Source organism: Nelumbo nucifera, chromosome 6 (genome assembly GCF_055504915.1).
Source record: "Nelumbo nucifera cultivar China Antique chromosome 6, China Antique-T2T, whole genome shotgun sequence".
Taxonomy (NCBI): Eukaryota; Viridiplantae; Streptophyta; class Magnoliopsida; order Proteales; family Nelumbonaceae; genus Nelumbo; species Nelumbo nucifera.
In genome coordinates, this window is record NC_142654.1 from 30,758,320 (window position 1) to 30,783,146 (window position 24,827).

A 24,827-nucleotide genomic window follows, 5' to 3' on the forward strand; every position below is an offset into this window, starting at 1 on the left:
TATAAATATGTTTTAGATATGTTGTATGTATTATTTTATATTTAATTTATGTTTTTTAATTCAGTTTTTAATTTTTTTTATAAAAAATATTAAAAATTGCAATTTGAGGCCAAAAAATAGGTTTTTTCGCAAAAATAGCGAGGCAAGGCACCTGTAGCACCTTGGGACGCATGGATCTCGAAAAGCTACCCAAAATCAAAAAACAAATCACCCCAACCGAACATTGGAGTGCAAAGTTATGGCCTCTGAAAATTTGCATGCATTGAGTGTGCAACCCACGACCTGGTCACTGGGTCAACAGCCGAACCGGTTGGGTCAAACTGCTTTTGACCGTCTGACAGGTCTTGACTGACTCGGACCCATAATCCTGACTGGGTGACAGTTCGAACAGTTCAACCGGCCGAGTCAACGGCAGGTTGAAAACATGGTTTAAACTTTAAAGTATCAATACACCTCTCATACACAAAAGTGTATCGATACCTTGAAACATGATTGTAGGCTATAACATGTTATGTAGTTGAGATAGATTTGATCAATCAACATTTCTAAAGCTGCATTTTAACAAGAGAAAATTCTTGACCAATACCTGTACTTTGGGGGTTGTGTCAGGTCAGTCCCTGAATTTCAAAATATGTTTCTACAGTACCTTGAACTTTCAAATTGTGTCTAATAGGGCCCTACCATTAGTTGACCATCAATCAATACTGTCACATGGCATCAGGTGCACATTAAATAATTTTAAAATGATAAAATTACCCTTCATGGTATTTTCCTAACCACTTTACCTATTTCGTCTGAGTGTTAAAAGAAGGAAAGGGGAATAAGGGTTATGAAACTGGACACCGATCAATTGTTGAAGCTCCCACTCCCCAGATGTGCAAAAGAAGACTGCATGAACTCAACATTAACGAACGCGATGATTCTCCACCACAATCGCCGCATCTGAAGCACTACCATTTCAACCTGCTCAGCTCTTGAGTTAGTTTATGTGGAAGTGGCAGATAAAGAAAATTATATGACATCTGACGGGTATTTCTATCATTTCACTCATCCATTAACATTCGGAACCTATTAGATACAATTTGAAAGTTCAGAATCTACATAAACACGTTTTGAAGTTCTCGGGGACTGACTTGGCACAACCCCGGGTACTGATCAGAAATTTTCGCTTTTAACAATTTTCCTCTTATAAACAAGTCTTTTACCAGGAAAAACGAAAACTGTTGAACTATATTCCTTGACCCATCATCACTGTTATTCTACAGCGTATTGGGTCTGCATCTACAGGACATGCAGATGATACTGGACCCTAAATGCTAAATAAAGGCGGTCACCACCACCAGTCACACATTCCCACCCAAAAATATTCCCTCAGCAAGAATCGGTCGGGTCAAATGGTCCTTAACTAAACCAGTGCAGAATTTTTTTGAGCTCTTTTACGATCTTTTGATTCTTTTACTGCCGCCCAAATAATTACAGCAGAACTTAGCCGTATGATCCAGTCCAAGCTACTTTTTAGCTCAATCTCTCATCTTGGACCCATTAAATTGTGGAACCCGACAATCTGAAAAGTGAACAATTATGAGGGCCCAACCATTCCAAAAGTCCCTTGTCATTGTGACTTTTTTTTTCATTCTCCTCCCACCCCTATATACATAGACATCCAAGACCATTACTGACCAACATGTCCTAAATCAATCAGTTTTTCCTCAAATTTTGAATATTAAGGCAATTATGGTTATATGCAGCTGTGAGACATGATCAGCCAGTGATTGTAATTTTGTATAATATATTAGTTCAAACAAAAGAATCTGCATCGTATAAAGGATAGATACAAGACGTAAAAGCATAAAGAGAAACAAGAGGAAATATCCATATCTTCCTTCTCATTGTAATCATAAAACGTAACTTATGCTTGATATGACAATGGAGTTGAAATTATAAATAACACCAACTATTGTTGTACCTTATGTAATTCGGGAAAGGAAACCTCACAAGCTTAGAAGACAATGATCAACCCAATAATGAAGAATCAATTTACTTCAAAGTTTACAAACATGGATTGTTTATTGCTACTCACCTTTAGCCCAATAAAGTATCCTAACAATGACAAGCCAAGAAAACTTTACAATTAACTTGCGATTAGGAAGCCTGTCTTGAAACTAAGATAACAGATGAGACTTTGTTTTGGCTGCAAAGGTACAGGATTCCCATCAAGTACTCTTTCATCAGCTCATGCAATCACGGAAGATTCTCTAATGAGCTGAACTTGAAGTTGCCAGAAAAGATAGCTTCTCTATCTGTCCAGCCAAGAAAGTACCATTAGTTCCTTGAGATACATACAGCACTGGGACATCAAAATCGCAAAAGTTGAAGAAGAAACAGTTGTTGTACAATAGTAAGTGCCAATCAGCAAGGTAACAAGAACCCTATGTAATATTCTCATTTAATGATACTCTCATACCTAAAAGCATATTCCGTTGTATAATAGTATCAAGATCTATTCTGTGGTAGAGAAAACATGGCAAGTCATTCACTTCACATAAATGAGATGGTATATTCCCCTCATGGTCTCTCAGATCAAGGATGTCTTCAACCCCCTATTTCTCTAATAAGCAAATTGAGACAAGAACCAGTATCTGGCAGTGGTGCATTGAATCAATTAGTTCAGTTACAATGCAAAGCCTCAGCTTTATATTCAGTTATTCAGTGCATCACATTAATTCTTCAATTAACAAACAACCAACAAGAAATGGCAATTACAAAGATACAATGAGAAGCAACCAATGTTGGGAAATGGTGACCTACCTGTTAATGACAGGCAAGCAGACTCCCGACGAGCATACCTTGACATAGCCTGAAAGCATAACAAAGACAGTTGCATCAGGCTTTCAATGCCCATTTAACAGTTTAGTTTATGGGTGAATGATGCCCAAATACAAATATGGCCACGTGGGTAACTCCCCTTGGCTCAAGATTTGATAGGTTATGTGCAAACCCCTCATTTAAGGGAAGTAGGTGTGCAAGCTCAGATTCAGCGGTCAATATGTGAAAATATGGTCTAAGAACAAAAAGATTACACCGTGACCAATTACACATGGGATTTAGTGGAATGACTTGTCTCAATATCAAACAATTGGATTAATGATATTTCTTGAACCATGAATATTTTCTCATGGGACTTTTCTTTTTGCTTTTTTTTGGTGGTGATGAGGAGGGTTAGTAATCAAGCCTTTTTGTTAATATGCATGTATGAAGATTGAAGAGATATAAGAAAAGGCCCAAAGACGATGAAATTTTACAATATACTGAGCTCTAAACCCAAAACATTGGACAGACAATAAATAAAGCCACTACACCTTGAGTTTTTCAACTCATTGAGAAATGAGAATTAGTGACAAATCCATCAAAAATTCCTTGACATCTGACATAGGCATCCCAAAAGCTCTTCCAAATTTTCAAAATTTCTTAGGTTTTGTTATTACCAAACAGCCTAACAGATAGAAGAAGGAACCATGGACCAAATAGTAGCTCCTCTTCTCACAACCACAACCGAATGCCAGGATAAACACTGCTTTCCCTCATCAAGGGAGGACAAACCATGAAGTCTGAAACAAAGCAAAAGAACGTTCAAAGGATGGAGCAAAAAAGGAAACAGATTCACCAACTCCTTTGTAGATATGCATATGATACAACATCCATGCAGCTGAATTCCTATATTATTGAAAGGTAAAAAGTGAGAACCTTGTCAAGTAAAATATCGGCCACAAGAAAGCCTCGATACAATGTGGAACATATTTCCTCCAAATACAACCAGCATTTCATACATCTAAAAAGGGCACCATGGAAAGATCTAACTCTGGACTTTCTAAAAGGCTCCACCTTTTCTCATGGGACATAAATAAGAAAAACACATTCTAGAGGTGAGCAGGATCTAACTGAAAGGTACCAGCATTAGATTATATCCTAATCAACAAAAAATGTGCAGGATAGTCAAGGAGCCATGGTGATGAACTGTCAAGATATCCAAGAGTACTCTTAATTGCAGAAACAGTACACACAAATTAGTTTCCACTGATGGCCAAGTGTTACTTGTGGTTCACATTAGGATACAGTCATACAGATTTGACAAATGGATGATCAAAACCTCCCCACAATCACACTATTTTGGAACTCAACAACTAGCTCAGGAAAATATCTAAGGTAGCCTCTATCTTTACCACTCACTCAAGAAGAGGGATAAGGTATCCACTATAATAGCAGGAAGGACCTTGGGGGATCTGATCATACCAAATGGATCTCAAAAAGGCCATTATCCAATTGATCAAAAAAAAGGTCATTACCCAATGTTGGTCTATCTGAGGTCTTGGGAGAGAGAGACTGGATACAGTCCTAACCTTTGGCATTTTTTTTTTTTGCACAAAGTGACCGCTCTCAGACTCAAACCCGTTTTCACACTTTCCAGCCCAAGATTTTACCATAACACCAGGTAATGGCCCCTACCATACCAAATGGATCTCTTACTCAAAAATCAACCACAAGAAATGTGAGGAAAAGTTTGTCCCTTCACCAGTTTGTACCCCAGGAATATGACTCTATTTAACATCATTAACCATGCATAATTAAAAGCAAATTCCAGATTTAAGTGATAAATGAAGGCAAAATACGAATGTAAATTCAATTGAAATTATTGAAAGATGAGAGAGCGTGCCTGCACTGCATGTGATGCAGCATCATTTGGCATTGGTGAACCATCATCAGAGAATACATTCCTGCAGCATGGACAAGCATCATAACAAAGAGTTAAACCAAGCAGACACTTGACTCATGGAGCAACTACGTTGCAACTTGGTTAAGGCCCAAGCTTAATCCAACTCACCATCCCAAATTGAAATGAGGTTCAAAAGATTCATACTCAAGTCAAGGTCTGGGGCAACCTGATCTAATCCAAACAGAAAATATGTTTGTCTTCATTTCAAACAGTAATTTTCATTTCAGTCAAGGATTGAAGTATCGATACGATACGTCTGATATGGGGCGTATCATATTGGTCTCAACTATAACTGATACTAGATACGCTACAATTGGAGGTGTATCCTGCCGGTCATGCGTATCGGGGCGTATCGGGGCAATATGGGTGTGTATCGGTCCATATTGCATTGTATTGGACGATATACATTGATAAGGACTGATACACTGCATCTTTCTACTAAAAAGTGGAGATGGGGTGATTCAAACCTAAGTTGCCTAGCACGCAATGCGCCTAAGACTTGAACCACCCTTTAAACCACTAGGCCAACTTGCTTCTTATGTTAATAAGTAAAATAAAATATCTTTTATTAGATACAGTATCTACATGTGATCCAAATAAATAATACATATTTATCTTTAACAATTTCAACAAAAAATTGAAAAGAATAATATTCAAAATTAATATTTTATAAACTAATGGAATAAATAATCTATCAAATCCACATTAAAATCAATAGATGATTTTCACCTCAAGAAATTTATACAAATAAAATACTAATAATGGAATAATTATTTTAGTACTTAAAGTTAATATATATATATATATATATATTTTTTAATTATTAATTAATATTTTAATTTACATTACATTAATAATGGAATAATTATTTTAGTAATTAAAAATTTGCATATGATATGTATCTTAAAAATTCTAGTAGATTTGATATATTTTAAATTGAGATTATATTTTTATAAATTATTAATTGATATTAATTGATCAAAAAAAATTACATTTGAGAATTTAATATTTGGTTGACTTTTTTGTTAATGTAAAAAAAGTAAAAATAAAAAAATAGAGAATAAATGATATAATTATTAAAATATAATATGTGCATATGTTATGTGTCTTGGACTCTTGACTAATGTATTATCAATAAAATTGTATGATATCTATGCATCCTGCTATATAAATTGTAATGTATTTTTTCATACACCATTAAAATATACATTGCCTATGTATTTATACATTATTTGTGGCTATTTGATTTTAAATTTAGTACTATTGTATTTATGGAATTTTTATGTGTTTCCCTAGCATATCCAAGCATTTCCATATTTTCCGTTCGTATCCATGCATTTCTAAAGCGTATTCGATTCTGAGTTCTTCGGTACGATGCCCAATGCCGATATTTTGATCCTTGATTTCAATATATATACAAATGTATAGAAATTTTAGGTGAAAGGTTTAACCTGATAAAATTCTTCCATGGAGTAAAAGAGGTCAACATGAGAAAAAGTACAAGACCAAGGTAAAAACTCCAACCATCCCCAGTAAAAGGATGTTCAACCTATTGCTGTTCAAATGCAATAGGTTATATCACCTTCTAGGCCCCTGCCCAAAGCAACCAACCCTAAAACATGGAATTTCCCATTCAAAAGGACACCAACATGAGACAAAACCAAGAAGCAAGGATCAAAACAATGACAAATGGTACCCCCCCCCCCCAAAAAAAGGACCTAAATTGGAAAAAATAACATACTTAAATGTAACAAAAAACGCCTTACAAAGCTTTTAGATTAAAGGAATCCTAGATTATTGATCAAAAAATAAGGGATCCTAGATTTTACTTTTTTACTCAGTAACTATAATTTGTTTTCTTGATACTTTAAGAAACAATGGTATATACACAGTGATGTGCCAGACACCCTGTCATTTCGCCTAGTCCCACTAGCCATCAATCTGTTTTCCCTTACAATTTCCTTTTTTTACTCAGCAACTGTTATTAGCTTTTTAAAAGAATGGTATATACACAGTAATGTACCAGGCACCCCATCATTTGGCTAGCCATCAATCTATTTTTCCTTACAATGTCCTTTAGGGAATCAAACGATTCAAACCCCAGTACAACGTATTTCCAGTGGCTCCTTGTTTTCCTAGCCCATCTGTCAGGTTATTGACAGACCTTAGGGTCCACCTATATCTTGTTATCAGCTCCTCTGTCAATTGTCTTATCTCCCACATGATGTACTTGTATGCTCATGAACATGCATTGTTCCTCCTTAGCCAGCTCACAACTGCTTTAGACTTTGGGATCCTAGGTATTCCCTATCATTATATCATTCCCTTCCGCACTTCACACTTTCTAGACTTCTATCTTGTGCCTACACCTCCAGGACACCCCCCTCCCCCTCTTCACAGACACACACAAGTTCTAAAAAATTTGTATCACCTTCGTGGTAGGCCTTCTTCCTTGCCCTGAACTTTCTCCCTGTCCTCCTTATAACTCCAAACTTAAAAAAAAAAAAAAGCCCCCTAATTAACATCATTAGCTTCAGCTAGAGCCCTTATTCCAAATTTTCCCAACAAATAAAAATAGGCATAACCAGAAATATTGGAGGATATAGAGTCCAAGTGACTTGCGTTAATATTTCTTTCAATGACCCTTTCTAGGAAGACCTCCGTGTTAACTTTTTTTTGTTCAATAAGAGAAGATTTTTAAGTCAAACTTGAAGATTACAACAGGGTGGGAAATTTCTCCACTTCAAACAACTTTATAGCTTTGCCCAAAACATTTAATGCCCAACACCCCCTTGTTTAGAGAGAGTACCGAACATCTCATTTGCTGTTTTTTCTCACCCATTTAAAAGCAACATTCAACTCCCTTGTAATACATTCAATTTCCTGAATTTTGTGCCTGTAGGTCCATGGGATTTGGGTACTGCATCTTGTCCAAGAAATGATCACCTGAGAGAACCACAAAGGGACCTCCCCCTCCTATCCCAGTTCTCCAGAATCAACTACTCACTGGCTAATATTTCTGCTGAGTTAACCGATGTTAAACTAGCAGATTGCTCTCACCCTTTGTTCCAATACCCAATCCCACTATGCTTTTAGTATAGTTGTCAAGGCATCGCCTAGGTGACTAGGCACCCTTGGCTGGGCACCTCGCCCAAACACCTTGACTTTTAGCAACTAGGCACCCTTCTAGGCGACAAAAAATGACAAGGTGGGCACCTTTTATAATATCATTTATATTGTTGTATCTATTAATGCATGTGTTAAAAGATTTTTTTTTTTGTTTTAATGTTTTACTATTGAAATTTAAAAGATCAAAGGGTTTTGAAGAGAGAAGAAAAAAAAGAAAGGTAAGAGGAAAAAAAAGAATAGAATTATAAAGAGGTTCTTTTTTTTCTATTCTCTATGTCTCTAATTAAATCAAACAGAAACTCCATCCTTGTTTTTTTCTATTTTAATTTCCATCTTGAATATTTATCATATAAAGTTAATAACCTCTTTAGCTGCTAATTGATATGAAACTGCTCTCTTAAATACTTATTACAGTATTATTATTTTTTAAAATAATGAAATTAATATATGTAAAAGATTTTTATCTTTTAAATGTGATGATTTGCCACATTTTTAGAGGAAATTTAATGTTCTTACTAAAGAGAATTGCTATTTTTTCAATTAATATACATGCTGAATGGTATATAAAACTAAGGAACTATTTCTTTTTTTTTTTTGAGAAAAGGTAATGTAATTTTTATTAATAGAAAATACTAGTACAAAGGCCCCCAAACACCTTAGATGGGGAAACAGCCCAAACATAGCAAAATTACAGATGCCATAGGCTCCTAGAATTCAGCCTAGCCCCCAACTGAGCAGATTGAATTCCACACAACTGAAGCAAGCTTTGACAATCCCTGTAATCCCCAGCTCCACAACATCTTCACCGAAGTTGGCATTGACCAGGCAAGACCCACCGAACCAAGAAAATGATTCCAAATTCTAGCAGATATTGAGCAGTGCAGATACAGATGACTGCTATCTTCCACTCCTTGACTACATAACACACACATCTGGTCCTGAATATGAACCCCTCTCTTACATAGGTTGGCTTTAGTTAAACACCTGTCTAGAACTGCAGCCCACACTAGACATTGATTTTTGAGGGAGAGGTTGGATTCCAGATTCTGGAAGTAGGCATATCTTCTGAAGTACTCATTGTCATGTGAGTGGCAAATGACTTGACTGAGAAGAGGCCATCTGTACTCCAAGTCCAGGACCAGCTGTCTTCATTGAGTAGATTTAGGGGTTGAAGGGAGAGCAGATCAAGTAGATCAGCCAGGACAGGAATTTCCCAATCCTGAAAACTCCTTCTGAAAGAAGGGCACCAGGCTACTGAGTTCCCCACCACCTCAAAACATTCAGCAATCACTGCATCTTGATGGTCTGCTAACTGGAATAGATGTGGAAATAACTCAGAGAGGAGTGTGGAAGGGATCTTTCCAGAAGAACAGCCTGTCACCCTTCCCAAGGTTGGGGCTTAAGCCTCTACTGAAAATGGGGAGAATGTCCATTATTTTCCTCCATACTGAACAGCCTAAGGATGGGGGAGAAGTGGTGATCCAATCTCCTCTATCTATGTTGTATTTTGTTGGCATTAACTTCCTCCACAAGTGGTTTCTTTCCAACCTGAACCTCCAGATCCATTTCCCAAGAAGAGCCTTATTAAAGGTTCTCATTCGCCTAATACCCAAGCCTCCTTTACTTTTCAAAGAGCACACCTTGTCCCAACTCACCAAGTGTATTTTCTTCCTATTCTCCTTCCAACCTTTCCATAAAAAGTCCCTTTGCAGCCTCTCAATTCTTTGGGCCACTTTACTTGGAATTGGGAATAAGGAGAGATAAAATGCCAGCAAATTGGATAAGGAGCTTTTTAACAGGGTAATTCTGCCCCCTAAGGACAAGCATTTAGCCTCCAAGTTGCCAATTTCTTTTCTAGCCACTCTAAGACTGGTTCCCAGATCAATGCTGAAGTGCATTTTGCTCCTAGAGGGAGTCCACTGTGTCGCCCATATAAAACTAAGGAACTATCCAAAAGTTAGTTTTTTATATTATAAAGTTTTTATCGCCTAGGCAACTAGGTGCCCCACATAGTTGTCAAGGCGGCGCCTAGGCGACTAGGCGATTTTTAGAAGTTGCCTCGCCCAACACCTACATGTTTTTGTATTAGGCACTCGGACATATATATGCTATACTATTTTTTTGAATGTGCATATGTATTATATCATTTTTATTGGTTTGTTTTATCTTATTACAATACACCCTGTTGTATATTATCTTTTTTTATTAAAGTAATTCTCTTTTACTTTAATAAACGAGGAGAAAACGAGAGCTAAGACTGAGAGCTGAGAAGAGAAAACGATGACGGGAAGACCTCCTGGTACATTCTTCTTCTTTTGGGATGAAACAGGGGCTCTGCCTCCTCCTCCTCCTCCTCCTCCTCCTTAACAATCCTCCTCCATTTTTTTTAGCCTGAAACAGGGTCTCCACCCCCTTAAACACAGTCCACATCGTCCTCTTGGACAACTTATGTTGTGAACGAAACAGGGGCTCCGCCCCCTTATTTTTCACTCTTTTCTTATCTGCAATCCCCCATTTTTTTTGGCCTGGATGCTAGCTATGGCACTTTATGTTTTATTCAAATGATTTTATTGCTAATAGCTAGCATACAGGTACGTTTGTTAGTATAAAAAACCAATAATGTAGCTTAAGAGGAGTAGGGATATATATTTTATACTTTCAAATTCCATCGCCTAAGCGACTAAGCGCCCTGTGCTCGCCTAGGCGACTTGACAACTATAGCACCCCAGTGTTGCCCAGAATCACCTAGACACCTTGAAAACTATGCCACTATCAGACCTTCAGCACCTGTTATAAACCAAACAAGAGTCTTTTTGACATTGTTTCTGTTAACTGCTCTGACAAAGTCAGTACCCTAAAACCTATTAAGATTTAAGAGTCATATCTTAGAAACCTACATATAGACACCAAATATATAAATCTCTAGTCACTTTCTAGAAATGTACACAAAAAATTCTTACCTTTGATCAGGTGGACTCCCCCACCAAATGTGCAAAGCTTGTTGTTTGCATCTCTTTTTTTTAGATGAATTGTTGTTGTTTGCATCTTCAACATTTAGTTAGCCAAAGAAAAGGGGAAGGATATTGTGAAGATGTACAGAGCGGCTATTATCTGGACTATTTGGGAGGAGAGAATTTCAAGGATCTTCTCAAATTAGGAGAGGAAGTACAGAAGCAATTATTGAAGCCATCAACATAATAGTGGTCCACTGGATAAAAACCTAAGACCTATTTGATGATATTCCAGTGGAAGTTCTGTTTAGTAGTTGGAAGGAAGTGGCAAACTCAGCCCCTTACAAGACTGCCACAGCTCCTCTTTGGTCTCCTCCAGCTAGTGGGTTTATGATGAGTTACCGCTCACCTCGGAAGCCCCTTCGAGGGTGGCTTAACCTCCTAAAACAGAAGATGGGGGGGAAAGAGAGGGGAAAGGTAGGAAGAAAATGACTCAGAGAGAGATGAAAGGGTTATTCATTCACGCCACTTATTACATGATCAGGGCCTTATATAGCTGGCCTATATGTATGCAATCATGGAGAGAATATTTTCTGGTGGCAGTGTAACTAACTCTGGGAGGCTCTGAGTGTAACTAACTCTGGGAGGCTCTGCCGCATGTCATGCTAGCCTCTCTGTCTTCTAGTGAAATGCTGTTCAGTGGTGGCCTGCTCCACTCCTATAGTTGGGTTCGGAGGGAGTGTTTGGGTCCCAACAATTCCTCCCCCCTTAGCATTGACCTTGTCCTCAAGGTCTAGGTTTGGAAACCTCTCGTTCAGCCTCAGATAAGGTTCCCAAGTGGCATCATCTGGAGGAAGCCCAGCCCATTCTACCTTGGCTTTTGGCACAACCTGACCACCTCATCGAACCCAACAGAAATCCACAATTCTGATAGGCTCCAGGTCAATGTCCCCTTCTTCAGTGAATTCAGGTAAGTTGGGTGAGACAGGTGTATGATTTCCCACCACCTTCTTAAGAAGTGAGATGTGAAACACTAGATGAAGCTTTGAAGTTGCAGGGAGGTCGAACCGATAAGAAACAAGGCCCACTCTCTCTAGAACCTTATAAGGCCCATAATACTTGGGTGCTAGCTTGTGCCAAGCCCGTCTTACTACCGAGATCTGGCGGTAAGGTTGGAGCTTAAGGTAAACGAAGTCACCCACCTGAAATTCTAATGGGCGGTGGTGAGTGTCATAACAGGCCTTCATTCGCTGTTGGGCTTTTGTCAAGTTGGCCTTAAGCAATCTAAGAATCTCGTCTCTCGCAAGTAGACGGGTCTCTGCCACCTTGGACTACCCATATTCATAAGGTAATATGGGAGGAGGTTTTCTGCCATATAGAGCTTTGAAGGGTGTCATTCCAACAGCCGACTGATAAGTCAAATTGTACCAGTATTCTGCCCACGAAAGCCAGTGAGCCCACTGTCGAGGCTTTTCCCCTATGGAACATCTAAGGTAGGCTTCCAAGCAATGATTAAGAACTTCAGTATGCCCATCAGTCTGCGGGTGATAACTCGTGGAGGGGTGCAGTTGGGTTCCTTGCAACCGAAAATATTCCTTCCAGAATGAACTCAGGAAAGCAGGGTCCCGATCTGAGACAATGGATCTTGGGGTTCCATGCAGCTTGGCGACGTCCCGGATGAAGACGTCAGCCACCATTGCTGCAGTGTAAGGGTGAGGTAATGCAGAGAAATGGTTGTACTTGGTGAGACGGTCAACCACTACCATGATAACCTCCTTTCCTGTAGAACGAGGAAGACCCGCGATGAAGTCCATGGAAAGGTCTTCCCACACTTGATCTGGAATCTTGAGGGGTTGTAGAAGGCCAGCAGGAGACTGTGACGAGTATTTCTGTTGTTGGCAGGTTTGGCATTCGGATACATAGTGCAATACATCCTTACTCATTCCTACCCAATGATAGTGGCTACTGAGCCTCTTTAGGGTCCGTAGCACCCCTGAGTGCCCTCCCAAGGCGGAGTCATGAAACAACCTTAGCAGTTCAGCTTTGTGGCCAAATTCTGGGCAACAACAAACTGACCCCTAAAGAAAAGATCAGGCCCCACAACTTGGTAACCAGCAACTTGTGAAGGGTCTCACCTCCACACATCTCTAATGACCTGTAACTGTGGATCAGACCTGGCTTCTTGCCGTATAGCTTCGAACAAAGGGAAGTTGGGATGAGAGCAGGTCAGATAGGCTAACTCTTCTACTCGCAACAAGGCATCAGCTACTCTATTTGCGGGCCCCGGCTTATATTCTATGAGGTAGTCAAAGCCCATCAGTTTACTAAGCCATTTTTGCTGCTCCGGGGTGTGCACCCTTTGCTCTGCTATGTACTTCAAACTTCGTTGGTCTGTCCTAATAACAAATTGGCGTCCCAATAGGTATGCACGCCACTTTTGCACTGCCATTACCACAACCATCATTTCTTTGACATAAGTGGACGAAATTTGGTGAGCTGTTGAGAGAGCCTTGCTGAAATAAGCAATGGGCTGCCCCTTCTGCATCAAGACGGCCCCTACTCCTACACCCGACGCATCACATTCTATTTCAAAGGGCTGAGAAAAGTCTAGAAGAGTGAGGACTGAAGGGCTAGAAACTGTTGTCTTCAAGTCTTCAAAAGCCCGTTGGGCTTTATCAGTCCAACTGAAGGAATCCTTCTTTAATAGACACGTTAGAGGGGTGGCCATAAGCCCATACCCCTTAATGAAGCGCTTATAATATCCGGTAAGCCCAAGAAAGCCCCGCAAAGCCTTTACAGTAGTGGGCTTGGGCCACTTGACCTGCTGCAACCACATGGCCTAAGTATTGAATTTGTCCTTGTCCAAAGGAACACTTTGTCATTTTGGCATGTAACTGGTGCCCCCTTAGAGTTGTGAGGGTGAGTTTCAGATGTTCCATATGTGTGTCCCAATCCCTGCTGTACACCAGAATATCATCGAAAAACACCAGAATAAATCGCCTTAGGAATGGCCTGAAGATGTCATTCATGAGGGCCTGAAAGGTGGAGGGAGCGTTGGTGAGTCCAAAAGGCATAACCAAAAACTCATAATGGCCATCGTGGGTCCTAAAGGTCGTCTTGTGGATGTCAGCCTAGTGGACCCGAATCTTATGATACCCGGACCGCAGGTCTAATTTGGAGAACGCTCATGCCTCTCCTAACTCATCCAGTAGTTCATCAATGAGGGGTATAGAAAACTTGTCCTTCACGATAATTTGATTCAAGGCCCAGTAATCTATGCAAAAGCACCAACTACCATCCTTCTTCTTCACTAAGAGTACAGAGATGAAAAAGGGTTGATGCTGGTCTGTATATGCCCTTTTTCCAATAGTTCTCTCATTGCCTTCTCAATTTCCAGCTTCTGAAAGTAAGGGTATCTATATGGCCTCACATTGGCCGGTTTAGAACCGGGTAAGAGAGGTATTTGATGATCATGAGCCCGGGGTAGAGGTAATTGGTTTGGCTCCTTGAATACATCGCCAAACTGATCGAGTATCGATCGTAAGGCCTCGTGTTGGGCTTCTGTGGGGTGAACACAGCCCTGGTTGTCCAAAATTGGGATTGTGGGTTGAATGCCTAAGTGCATAAATATGGGTTGGCTAGCATCCTTGGAGGCTAAAGTGTCACCTTGTGGACTAGGGGGCCACACCCCATGTAAATGACAAGTCTGGCCATCCTGGTGAAAATCCATTGTCATTTTGGCCCAATCACATAGAGCAGGGCCCAGGCCACGCAACCAATGAATCCCCAAAATAATATCAGCCCCCGAGAAATCCAATGGGTGGAGATCCACTACAAAATTATGGCCCTATATAAGGATTTTTTCCTTCTTACATACACCATTACACGACATCTGACTACCATTAGCCACATGGATTGAAAAGAGAGGAGTGGGTTGTATGGTCATACCTAGCTGCTTAGCCAAACTGCAAGTGATGAAATTCAGGGTAGAGCCACTGTCAATCAAAATCATCACGGTCCGGCCCACCAATCTTCCTTCTACGCGCATGGACTAAAGAGAGTTAAGGCCCATGAGGGCGTGTAAGGAGATCTCGGCCCCGTCAGGTTCCGGTCCGTCTGGAATCAATTCACAGTCATTTAAGTGCTCTAGGTCTGTCTCTTCTGGCTCTTCCTCTGTCTGTAGGAGAAACACCTGCTGGACCCGGCATTTATGGCCCGGTCCAAACTTATCATCACAATTATAACAAAGGCCTTTCTCATGTCTGGCTTGCATCTCAGCCCATGAGAAACGTTTGAAGGGCATAGTGGGCCGGGGCAATATGGGCTTCTGATGATCCCCAGCCGGTTTCATGGGCTGTTGATCGACCCGTGGAGGAGTCCTCAAATTCGGGTAGGTCGGTTTGCTAGCTCTATGAAGGTTGTTGATTCTTTCTTCTTGTAGGTGAGCCAATCCCACCGCAACCATGATAGTCGTCGGACGAAGAGCCCTCACCTCCAGACGGATATCCTCTCTGAGACCTCCCACAAAACATCCTACTAAGGCTTTCTCCGGCTAGCCGTGTACCCTGGTCGTCATCCGCTCGGGCTCGAGCTGGTACTCTGCTACCGTTCCAATCTGCTTCAACCGAGTGATAAGCTCGTCGTAGTCCACAAACACCGTCGGCCCAAAGCGGATGCACAAAGCTTCGGTGAACTCCACCCAAGTTACCTGGGGATGATTCTAGCGATACCACTGGAGCCATAGAATCGCGTCTCCTTCTAGATGAATGGAGGCGATGGAGACATGTTGGTGTGTGGGAGTTTCGTAGTATTCAAAATATCTTTCTGCTTGAAAGATCCAAGGAATGGGATCTCCACCGAAATAGTTGGGAAAGTTGATCTTAGTGACTTTTCCGGTGGGGTAATACCCTGTTCTTTGGGTGACTGGTCTCGCCGAACTATTGCTGAGAGGCAAAGCTGGAGACGACCACTTTGAGTTCCTTGAGTTCGTTCAACACCTGGTGGAATCCAACCTCAAGCTGGTCAACCTTATCATCCACGGTAGTGGAACATGTCTATGGCATCGTGAAGCCTGGGATTTGGATAACCTGGCTCTGATACCAATCTGATGAGTTACCGCTCACCTCGGAAGCCCCTTCGCGGATGGCTTAACCTCCTAAAACAGAAGATGGGGGGAAAGAGAGGGGAAAGGTAGGAAGAAAATGACTCAGAGAGAGATGAAAGGGTTATTCATTCACGCCACTTATTACATGATCAGGGCCTTATATAGCTGGCCTACATGTATGCATCATGGAGAGAATATTTTCTGGTGGCAGTGTAACTAACTCTGGGAGGCTCTGCCGCATGTCATGCTAGCCTCTCTGTCTTCTAGTGAAATGCTGTCCGGTGGTGGCCTGCTCCACTCCTATAGTTGGGTTCGAAGGGAGTGTTTAGGTCCCAACAGTTTATTAAACTTAACTTTGATGGGAGCAGTGTGGTTAATCCAGGCCCCCCAGGCATTGGAGGTGTTTTCAGAAATGAAGAAGGCAAAGTTCTTGCAATTTATTCAGGTCCAATTGGTTTAGGTGATTCATTAAGGGCTGGGATTTTGGAAGTTCTGGAAGGTGTACAAAGGACAAGGGATATGAGTATTAGAAAGTTGATTATTGAAGGTGATTCCATATTGGCAGTGGGCTGGTTGCAAAAGGAGGAAAACAGTTTCTAATTTTCTGAAGATAGAGGAATGTAAGAAGGAAGTTCAAGAAATTAACACTAGGCATTGAAGTAAGGCTGCATTGAGCTAATAGGACTGCTAATTCCTTTTGCTGATGTTCTAGCAAAACAGGGCGGTAGAGAAAACCTTTTTTGGGTTCAGTTGTAAGTTGTAATATGTAAAGAGAGTTTATCTCCCTTTTTTTGATTGCTTATACTCCTTATTGATTCTTAATGAAATTTCAAAGTTATTGATCAAAAAAAAAAGTCACCCTTCCATAACTTTTTCCTATTTTCTAATATCCTACCCAGCTGTCCAATACCACAAACCAAAACAGACCAGAAACGAATAGAGGCAAGGAATGGGGATATGTTACTATGTCTAAACCTTGTTAGTTGTTGTAGCATAGGTAATGGTTGAATATTTATGTTCCATAGTAATATGTTTTTCCATTTATCTTGGGTTGCTTTTGGGTAAAGGTAATTCCTCTAAACATGATTATGGATGAAGTATTAATAGCAACTAAAAGCAATCGATGTTCCACATTATTCTTTCAGTAAATAAAAGGTACATCAAAAATTCACTGGGGAAGGCTGAAAAATAGTAGCTTGAATCAATACCCTACCTCCAAATCACATTTTGGAATTCACCTGGTCTAGCTTCAGGAAGCATTGCAGCATCATATGCAACCACATTCCCATAGAATATCTTCTCCAAATCCTTCATCCATCTGGTCAACAATAAGTTAACCTGCATTTCAAAGAAACAAGGAAAAATGCAACAAAAAGTTACAGGTCAAGCAATCCCAAAAAAGACTATACACTTGTACCATTACCATTAACCAAAAAAGATGCTTGTTCTGAGCCATATATGCAAAGTTAGTATAAGTGATTTACATCACAAATGTTCCACGAAATTACCAGTAGAAACTGTAAGAGGAACAAATGGAGCTCCAGTGATCAATGAGAATAAGTCAACAGTTTGCATTAAATATAAATACGGGCAATACATATAATTAGATGAGGTAGATAGCACATAAGAGATGTGATGCCAAAATCGAATTAGTAAATCTTTTTAATGTTGGCATAACTATTTTGACTGTACATAAGAGAAAGATTGAATTCTATTCAGGCATTTGGTCTAGTCAATGTTAGTACATGAGATCTACGTGTCTGGCATTCAAATGAAAGGTTCTACTATTCATGTGTACCATCTTAACTTTACATAAATATGCCATTCCAATGGGCACCAGCTACCTTAGTTGCTTCTCATAGTAGGAATGATGACCAAGTCATGCATGTACGTTTTTTTTATGAATAAGTCATGCATGTACTTTCAAGATGCTAATTTAAATTTAACAGTCCTTAGTGTACAGAGTAAGAGGTTAGGGACTGTGTTCTAGATTGTTTTGTACAGTACTATTGTCCATCAGAATCAGATGAACTATATCATAATTTTAATTCTCTATACACTATACCCAGAAGGATATTGATATAAACTTACAGAACTCTAATATAAAGTATCGATTTTCTCTTGGACCAGTTGACTAGACAGGCTGCCCTTTCCAATCATGACTTGGTTTCTCTATTTCTTGAAGTTATGCACATGAATGATACATGTGACATGGAATCAGATGGAAGAATGGCATGATTTAATAATTACTTACTACTACTAGTAAGAGGATAATGTTCACTAAAATGATAAGGCTCAGCTATATTAAGGCTGACATTTGGTTAGCTTCAAGGGAAAAAATCATCCTGAGGCAACAAAGCTTGCTTAAACATTTCCAATAAATAGGCCACTCTTTTTTTTTAATAAGTTTAGGTCACTCTTTGTTTCATCATTGTCACTGTCACCATCTAGGCCTTATCCCAGATATATGCAAGAATCATGTTTCAACTTTCAACATTCCATTCTGTTTTGTGCCACATCAATTGTTAAATTATTAGTGCTTAAATCATTTCTTAAGTCACTCCTAGTTTCTTAGAAATTATTGGCATGCATTCAACTCTGTGCCAGCTTCCAAAAATGTGAGACAATTGTTAGAAAGCAGTTTTTCACCTGCTCCTTCTGACACTTGCATGAATAAGAACAGAAAACATCACTAAAAAGTTAAAAGAAACATTGCCTGAATTCCATGAGTTTAAAGTTAACAAGATAAGCATAACTAACCCCAGCCTTGGATACTCTCAATTCTAAATCATGATTGTAGATCTCATACAAGTATTGGCCAAATTCAACACCTTCCTTTCCCTCTTCTTTCAAGCGGCGCAAGCAAAGCCACATATGAAGTACAAGCAAAGAAAATGTTGTTTTAAAAGTTTTCTCCAAGTTAAACACTGCAAGTGGAAGAGAATGGTAGACATTAAATCAATGAAGAGAAAAAGATATCCAAACATAAGGATCAGAAGAATGCTAAATGCATCATGAGATGGCATACAAATTCGCTAAGAAAGGTATTTTGTAGCAAAGCCAAATATGGTACACAAGAAAAAGAAAATATTGCTTTTTTATGAAAGATGGATATGTATCTGATAAAGGGAGAAGATCCCTCAGAAAGCTGTACAAATTATTGCTTTAATGGTTTTCTCCAAGTTTAAATACTACAAGTGGAAGAGCACACATTAAATTATTGATGAGAAAAAGATATCAAAATCTAATATCAGCTTAACCAAATATAATGATTAGAATAGGCTAAGTCCAACATGAGATTGTACACAGATTCATTAAAAAAGGTTATGGTGTAATGTTGCAATACAAGGGTCTAGAAAAAATAATCTTATCCTGCAATTTTTTACCAGTAATCTTATCCCGCAATTCATGAACTTTTAGCACCAACAAATCAAAGCGTATTTACTAATGGGCAAGAAAAGAAACCAAAGAAATATAACCCTATTACCCTCCAAGTAGAAAAGCTATGGACCATAGTCCCAGTAATGATTATGTCATATAATGGTACAAGACTACAGTGTAAAGAATCCTTATCCTGCACTTGATTGCCCCCATTCATGAAGTTGTAATTTCTCTTTCCATTTTAGGTGTTTTCAACCAATAATAACCAGTGAATATCTCGAGGAGAAAAAATACATACATGATAAGAAGTTACATGTTTCCAAAAAAAACAGAGCTAAAAACTTTTAATTGCATCAGGTTAATCTCAATAAATTCTTAAGAAACAGAAGTCCTTTCAAAAGAACCACATATTAGCAATGTAGACACTCAGAGAAGTACAATGGCATCACAAAAGTTCTCTGTTTGGTCCTTCAAAATGCCCTAATGTATGGCAACACCAAGAACTCTTCAAAGGAGCTTGCCTCTAAAACCAAATCAACCCCAACAGAAAAAGAAAAATATTGGTATTTCTTATTGTATTAGCAGTAATTATCTCAAACAGGACAAAAAAAATTTTAGGGACATCAGGTATGATGTGTAAAATTCCCAATACTGCCCTTCAGACATAAACAAGAAACAAGCAACTATCTAGATGGATGATAATTGACAAAGAAAAAGAGTGCTGAAATGTTGTGAGAAATTTTCCATTACCAACTGTTAAAGGATTCCTGTCCTTAAGGCTGTGTTTGGTTTGAAAGAAAAGATAGGGAAACCTATACAAGGTTTGTACAGGTTTCCCTACCTTTTCTTTCAAACCAAACATAGCCTAAAACTTAAGGGTAAGCACTGAGCATGACTGCATTGGTAATTTTGGTAATTCACATGACTAGTGACTGAACCCAACCAAGGGTATCCAAAGAGAATGACAACCTGGCACGACTCTAATTATGGAGGGCAATCATCAGATCTACTAACTAGCTAGTATGGACTTTCAACTTGGGGTCTCAAGGCTTCTTGCTTAACAAGTACCCTTTCTCTATTCTGTTTTATTGCACTACCATCACATATAAAGAACCATGAAGAAGAATATAAGAGTGGTAAGCATAACCTGAAACCAATAATAAACAAACTACTTCCTGAAAAGGAAATGAACTTCATTTTCTTTTTCTTTGTAAGACAATCTTATCCAATTAAATGGAAATTACTAAACATGACCTGCCTATCAGTAGGTACATAAAATACCTGGGTTCTACAAATATGGCCAAAAACAATGAACGTCTTCATAATAATCAGATTCTTTTTTACAAATAGTTGCTACCAAAAAAATACAATACTTGAACTGTCAATGTAGATTCTACATAGTCCCCATCCTTCAAAGAGCAGAAGTGCAATAGGAATACCAATTAACAAAAGGATCAGGCAAAGATGGTCAGAAAAATTACTGGGAAAAGATTAAGTAATATGGTTCTCTTTCTGTGTATGTATAATGAAAAATAACCCACCATCATAAATAGCAGGTTTATCAACTTGTGAAATAATGCGCCGGTACACCACATTTGCCCCACGAATGGATTTGCTTTGCTTACTATAAAACAGTAATAGCTTGAGCATGATGTGTTTAAATCCTTCATACTTTAGTTCTTCAACATACAGAGGTGAATCAGGGGCCAAGGCCAAAGAACATGCCTTGCTCCAAAACATTTTATTTATGTTGACCTGTCAAATCAGGCAATTGCATAAAATGAATAATAGACACAATTAACTGAACATAAAGTGCCAGTATGCCACTGCTTGAAACTGAAGCAAGTTGAAGATGTGAACAAATTCAGATTGCGTTTATACTGTCATAACAAGTTGAAAGAATTGAACAATATCTATGCAAAGAAAAAAAAAATCTAAGCTTGTCCCAGGAGCACAGAGACAAAGGATTACATGAATCTGTTAAGTACATTATATGCAAGATGTATGCACTTGCCCAGAGCATGTACCCATATCAATAGGAAGAGAAAAAAATCAGAAATATATTGAATTATTTATCATGAATAAAGGACAAATACTATTAGCAACATCAAACACCAGAATACTTTCATTAACAGTGTCCATATGCTTTAGCACCACAAAACAGCTTAATGAAATGGGGTAAAGTTCTTCTTATACTTTTTATTTTTCTTTAGCTCTTCACTAGAATAACATGATAGTGTTTCCAGATTCATATCATGGTTTATTCAGGCTTGAACCACAATACACAATTTGTAGGTTGGCCACTCGCATTAAATTTGATCAATCAAATTCATTGGACTGGTTTTGTCAAATTCATTGATTAAATTCTAAATATAATTAAATTAATTTCATTTAATACCTCAGATTAATTAGTTTTTGATCTTCTTGAGAGATAATGATTGCTGCAGTGTCCCTAAATTATAAGTTTTTTCCTTTATATTGAAAGTTACCTCATGTCATGCCCCTTAAAAAGATATGCTTGTTTAAAGGTGGAACAGTGGAAACTAACATGTTTCCTCTTTATATATGGATTCACTGGATTGCCTAAATTTTGCACCGTTCTGCTCAGAAATCGTGGATAGGTTCATAAGAACTAATTACTCATTGGGGAATGCAAAGATATCTGTGAACAATATTCATTAGGGTAAGCAAATACTATCCTAGTCCGTATGGATTTTCACCTCCATATAACAGGTAGAAATTTCATATCCATTCTTCGTGAGCAGAATATACACTTTTTTGGCAACACAAAGTGTAAATAAGCAACATTGTCCACTAAGATCTTTTCTGAACTTCGTTTTCTAAAGTTGTCTCACAAAAAAGAAGAAAGACTGTGAATTTTGAACATAGGTGTATATGATAAAGGAAAAGTGGACAAAAAGGAATTAGCACTTATACCGGTTGTTTGCTTGACGAATCTTTTACTGTAGAATCAGTCGAAGTTACAGTAGTAGCTGCAGCAACCCTGGAATGGTTTCTGTAAGCAACATATATATCTTTTGGGGTTCCAGTACTCTTGTGTAGTCCAGCCCTGGAGAGATGGATAATTGTTCTGCTCCATCTTGGCAGCATTGTTGGGTTTCTCTACCTTAATTCAATGCCTCTCTTACCTGCCAAATAATAAAACACAGAAAAATACGGAATTTTTGCAATTTGCTTCAAACCCTATAAGGAAGATTAATAAATACAAAAAGAATAAGCAGAAGAAGAAAGCATGAATGTAAGAAGAAATGAGAAAAAGAACATTAGCACCAAATTCTCCGGGGAATGAAACAAAGAGATGTTTCATTTCAATTGGGTGTTGGATTTTCTATCTGTGGATAAAGAAAACAAACAAGTAATCACCTGAGTTCAAGCAAGAGGGACTAGTCTGATCGATTTCTTCCAGTTCTTCACAGGTTCTCTCAACAAGCACCAAACTCCAATACCCCAATCCCCCAAACCGCGGTGAAGGCGGGATTCCATTCGATCTAGGGCTGCAAATGGATCGGATCGAGTCCAGATTGATCCGTTTTTATTCGGGTTCGAGTTGAATGTGAACCGACAGTTTTGAACCTGATACGAACGGACATCGAATAGCAGAACCACAAAATAAAACTTGCAGCAACAGCTTTTAGCAGAACCACAAAGTTTATATTAAAAAAACGAAATTTAAACAAACTTTTACTAATAATAAATAGATATTACAAAATTTAAGTATACATAATGGAAAATTCCTGATTAGTATTCTCTAATTTTTGGGCCTAGTGCCAGTACCTGCGATTAATCAATCTAGTACCTGCGATTAAATGGTATTTGAAAAGACATAAATGTCTTTTGTATGTTATTTAATTCTCTTTATCAAGTCATTCAAAAGTTGATAAAAAAGTAACTGTCTCAAATCCTTATCTCTTCTATTTAAGAAAGTCGGGGTCACCGGTCAATGGATATTGGGAACCAAAAAAGAGTAAATGGGCAATCTAGTGACCCCAACTTTCTTGAATAAAAGAGGCAAGGATTTGGGTGTGTTCCTGTATTTTTATCAACATTTGGATGGTTGATAAAAAAAATTATATGATACTTGAAGGGCATTTGTGTCTCTTCAAATGCCATTTAACGGATGGTTAATGAACTTGTTAACGACATGTGTTAAATTGGCACATTTTGAAAGTTCAGATACTTTCCCTATATATAATTCGGAATCATATCCAAATATATTGGATGGTGGTGTGAGTTTTTCTTTATTTAAACTTTTATATTTTCTTTTCCTTTTAATAATTTATTAATATTTTTAAAAAATATGTCAGATCGGATTAGTTTTGGATATCTAACATTCTTATCATACTCAAATTGAATCAATATTTTTGAGATCCAATCGGATCTTAATATCGGATTGGACCTACAATATATTGGAATGGATTCAAATATACTTTAATTCAAATCTGATTCGGTTTGTTTGCATCCCTAGTGGATGGGGGGTAAATAAAGACCCCGATGTGTGACATTTACCTAAGATGTAACTCGAGTTGGCCCAAGATAGCGCATTTTATACTGCTTCGAAATCAGACCTAAGCCAAGCCCACTCAAATCTTGACAAAAGTCTAACCTAAGCCTACAACTACAAGTAGTACTGTTGCACCCCCTACATTTAGCCCCATGAAATACTAGTAAGTGTTCATATGCTTGACAATTCTAGATAATGATAATTATAGTAATAATGTATCCAAAATTTTCTATACATTATATATATATATATATATATATATATTTTATTATTAATCAAATGTAGATTGAAATTTTCAAATCCGATTACATAACGCCTCATCCAAATTATGTGATAATCACTTAATCAGATTAAGTTGTGAAGTTTCAAGTATCTTTGACAAGCCTACTTGCTTAGCTAGACTCTTTTTTTTTGTAATGTTTTATATTTTTTGTATATCCTTTCTTGTTCATTTATTAAAAAAATGTAATATTTAAATAGAGGCAATTAAATGATGCAAAAAGTAATAGTTCAGATTACAATTTAAACTTCACAATTAAATAGGGACTACATTCAAAAATGAGTATTTTAGTTAAAAGAAAGTTTCACAATCTTATTCATATTTTTAATAGTAGTGTAAATATAGAATTATAGATGTGTTTAATTTTTTCAATAATTCTTCATTATTTATATGTGTAAAAATAATTCTAATATGTTGCACATAATTTTTGTTTAATATGATAAATAAATGGTATTATACATGTGTCTAAATGCTTTTTTACAAAATTTATGTATTTTTCATTTTTTATGTTTCTATTTTATTAATTTTTATTATTTATTTATGACATTAAATGTTAATACATTTGACCCAATAGTTGAACTATTGATCTTTACCAAACAGTAAAATAATTTATTTTTTTTGTCAATTTAAATTATGTATTTCATTTTCATTATCAATAAAAAATATTTTTTGTTTATTACACTTATTTT

General features: G+C 37.9%; 1 protein-coding gene across 2 annotated transcripts; it reads right to left on the reverse strand.

Moving 5' to 3' along the window:
* Window positions 1-1,857: 1,857 nt before the first annotated feature.
* Window positions 1,858-22,859, reverse strand: LOC104598432 (ubiquinol-cytochrome C chaperone family protein). Of its 2 annotated transcripts, XR_016077304.1 has the most exons (9): window positions 22,721-22,859; window positions 22,274-22,485; window positions 20,878-21,091; window positions 18,716-18,882; window positions 17,169-17,293; window positions 4,712-4,772; window positions 2,809-2,857; window positions 2,465-2,639; window positions 1,858-2,300 (listed from the first exon to the last, which is right to left on the reverse strand). XR_016077304.1 is itself a non-coding variant. In XM_010260492.3 (8 exons), the coding sequence occupies exons 2-8, from the start codon at window positions 22,445-22,447 to the stop codon at window positions 2,242-2,244; spliced, it is 849 nt and encodes a 282-aa protein (XP_010258794.1). In that variant the 5' UTR covers window positions 22,448-22,485; window positions 22,721-22,859; the 3' UTR covers window positions 1,858-2,241. The 2 variants fall into 2 exon arrangements, 1 of the variants encoding a protein (XP_010258794.1); XM_010260492.3 differs by lacking the exon at window positions 2,465-2,639.
* Between the last annotated feature and the right edge of the window lie 1,968 nt (window positions 22,860-24,827).

Coding starts and splice junctions, on each gene's coding strand:
- LOC104598432 (XM_010260492.3), bottom strand. CDS start 22,447: ATGCTGCCAAGATGGAGCAGAACAATTATCCATCTCTCCAGGGCTGGA. Junction 4,773..17,168: donor TTCCAAAATGTGATTTGGAG/GTAGGGTATTGA, acceptor TCCATGCTGCAG/GAATGTATTCTCTGATGATG. Junction 2,858..4,711: donor CTGCATCACATGCAGTGCAG/GCACGCTCTCTC, acceptor TTATGCTTTCAG/GCTATGTCAAGGTATGCTCG.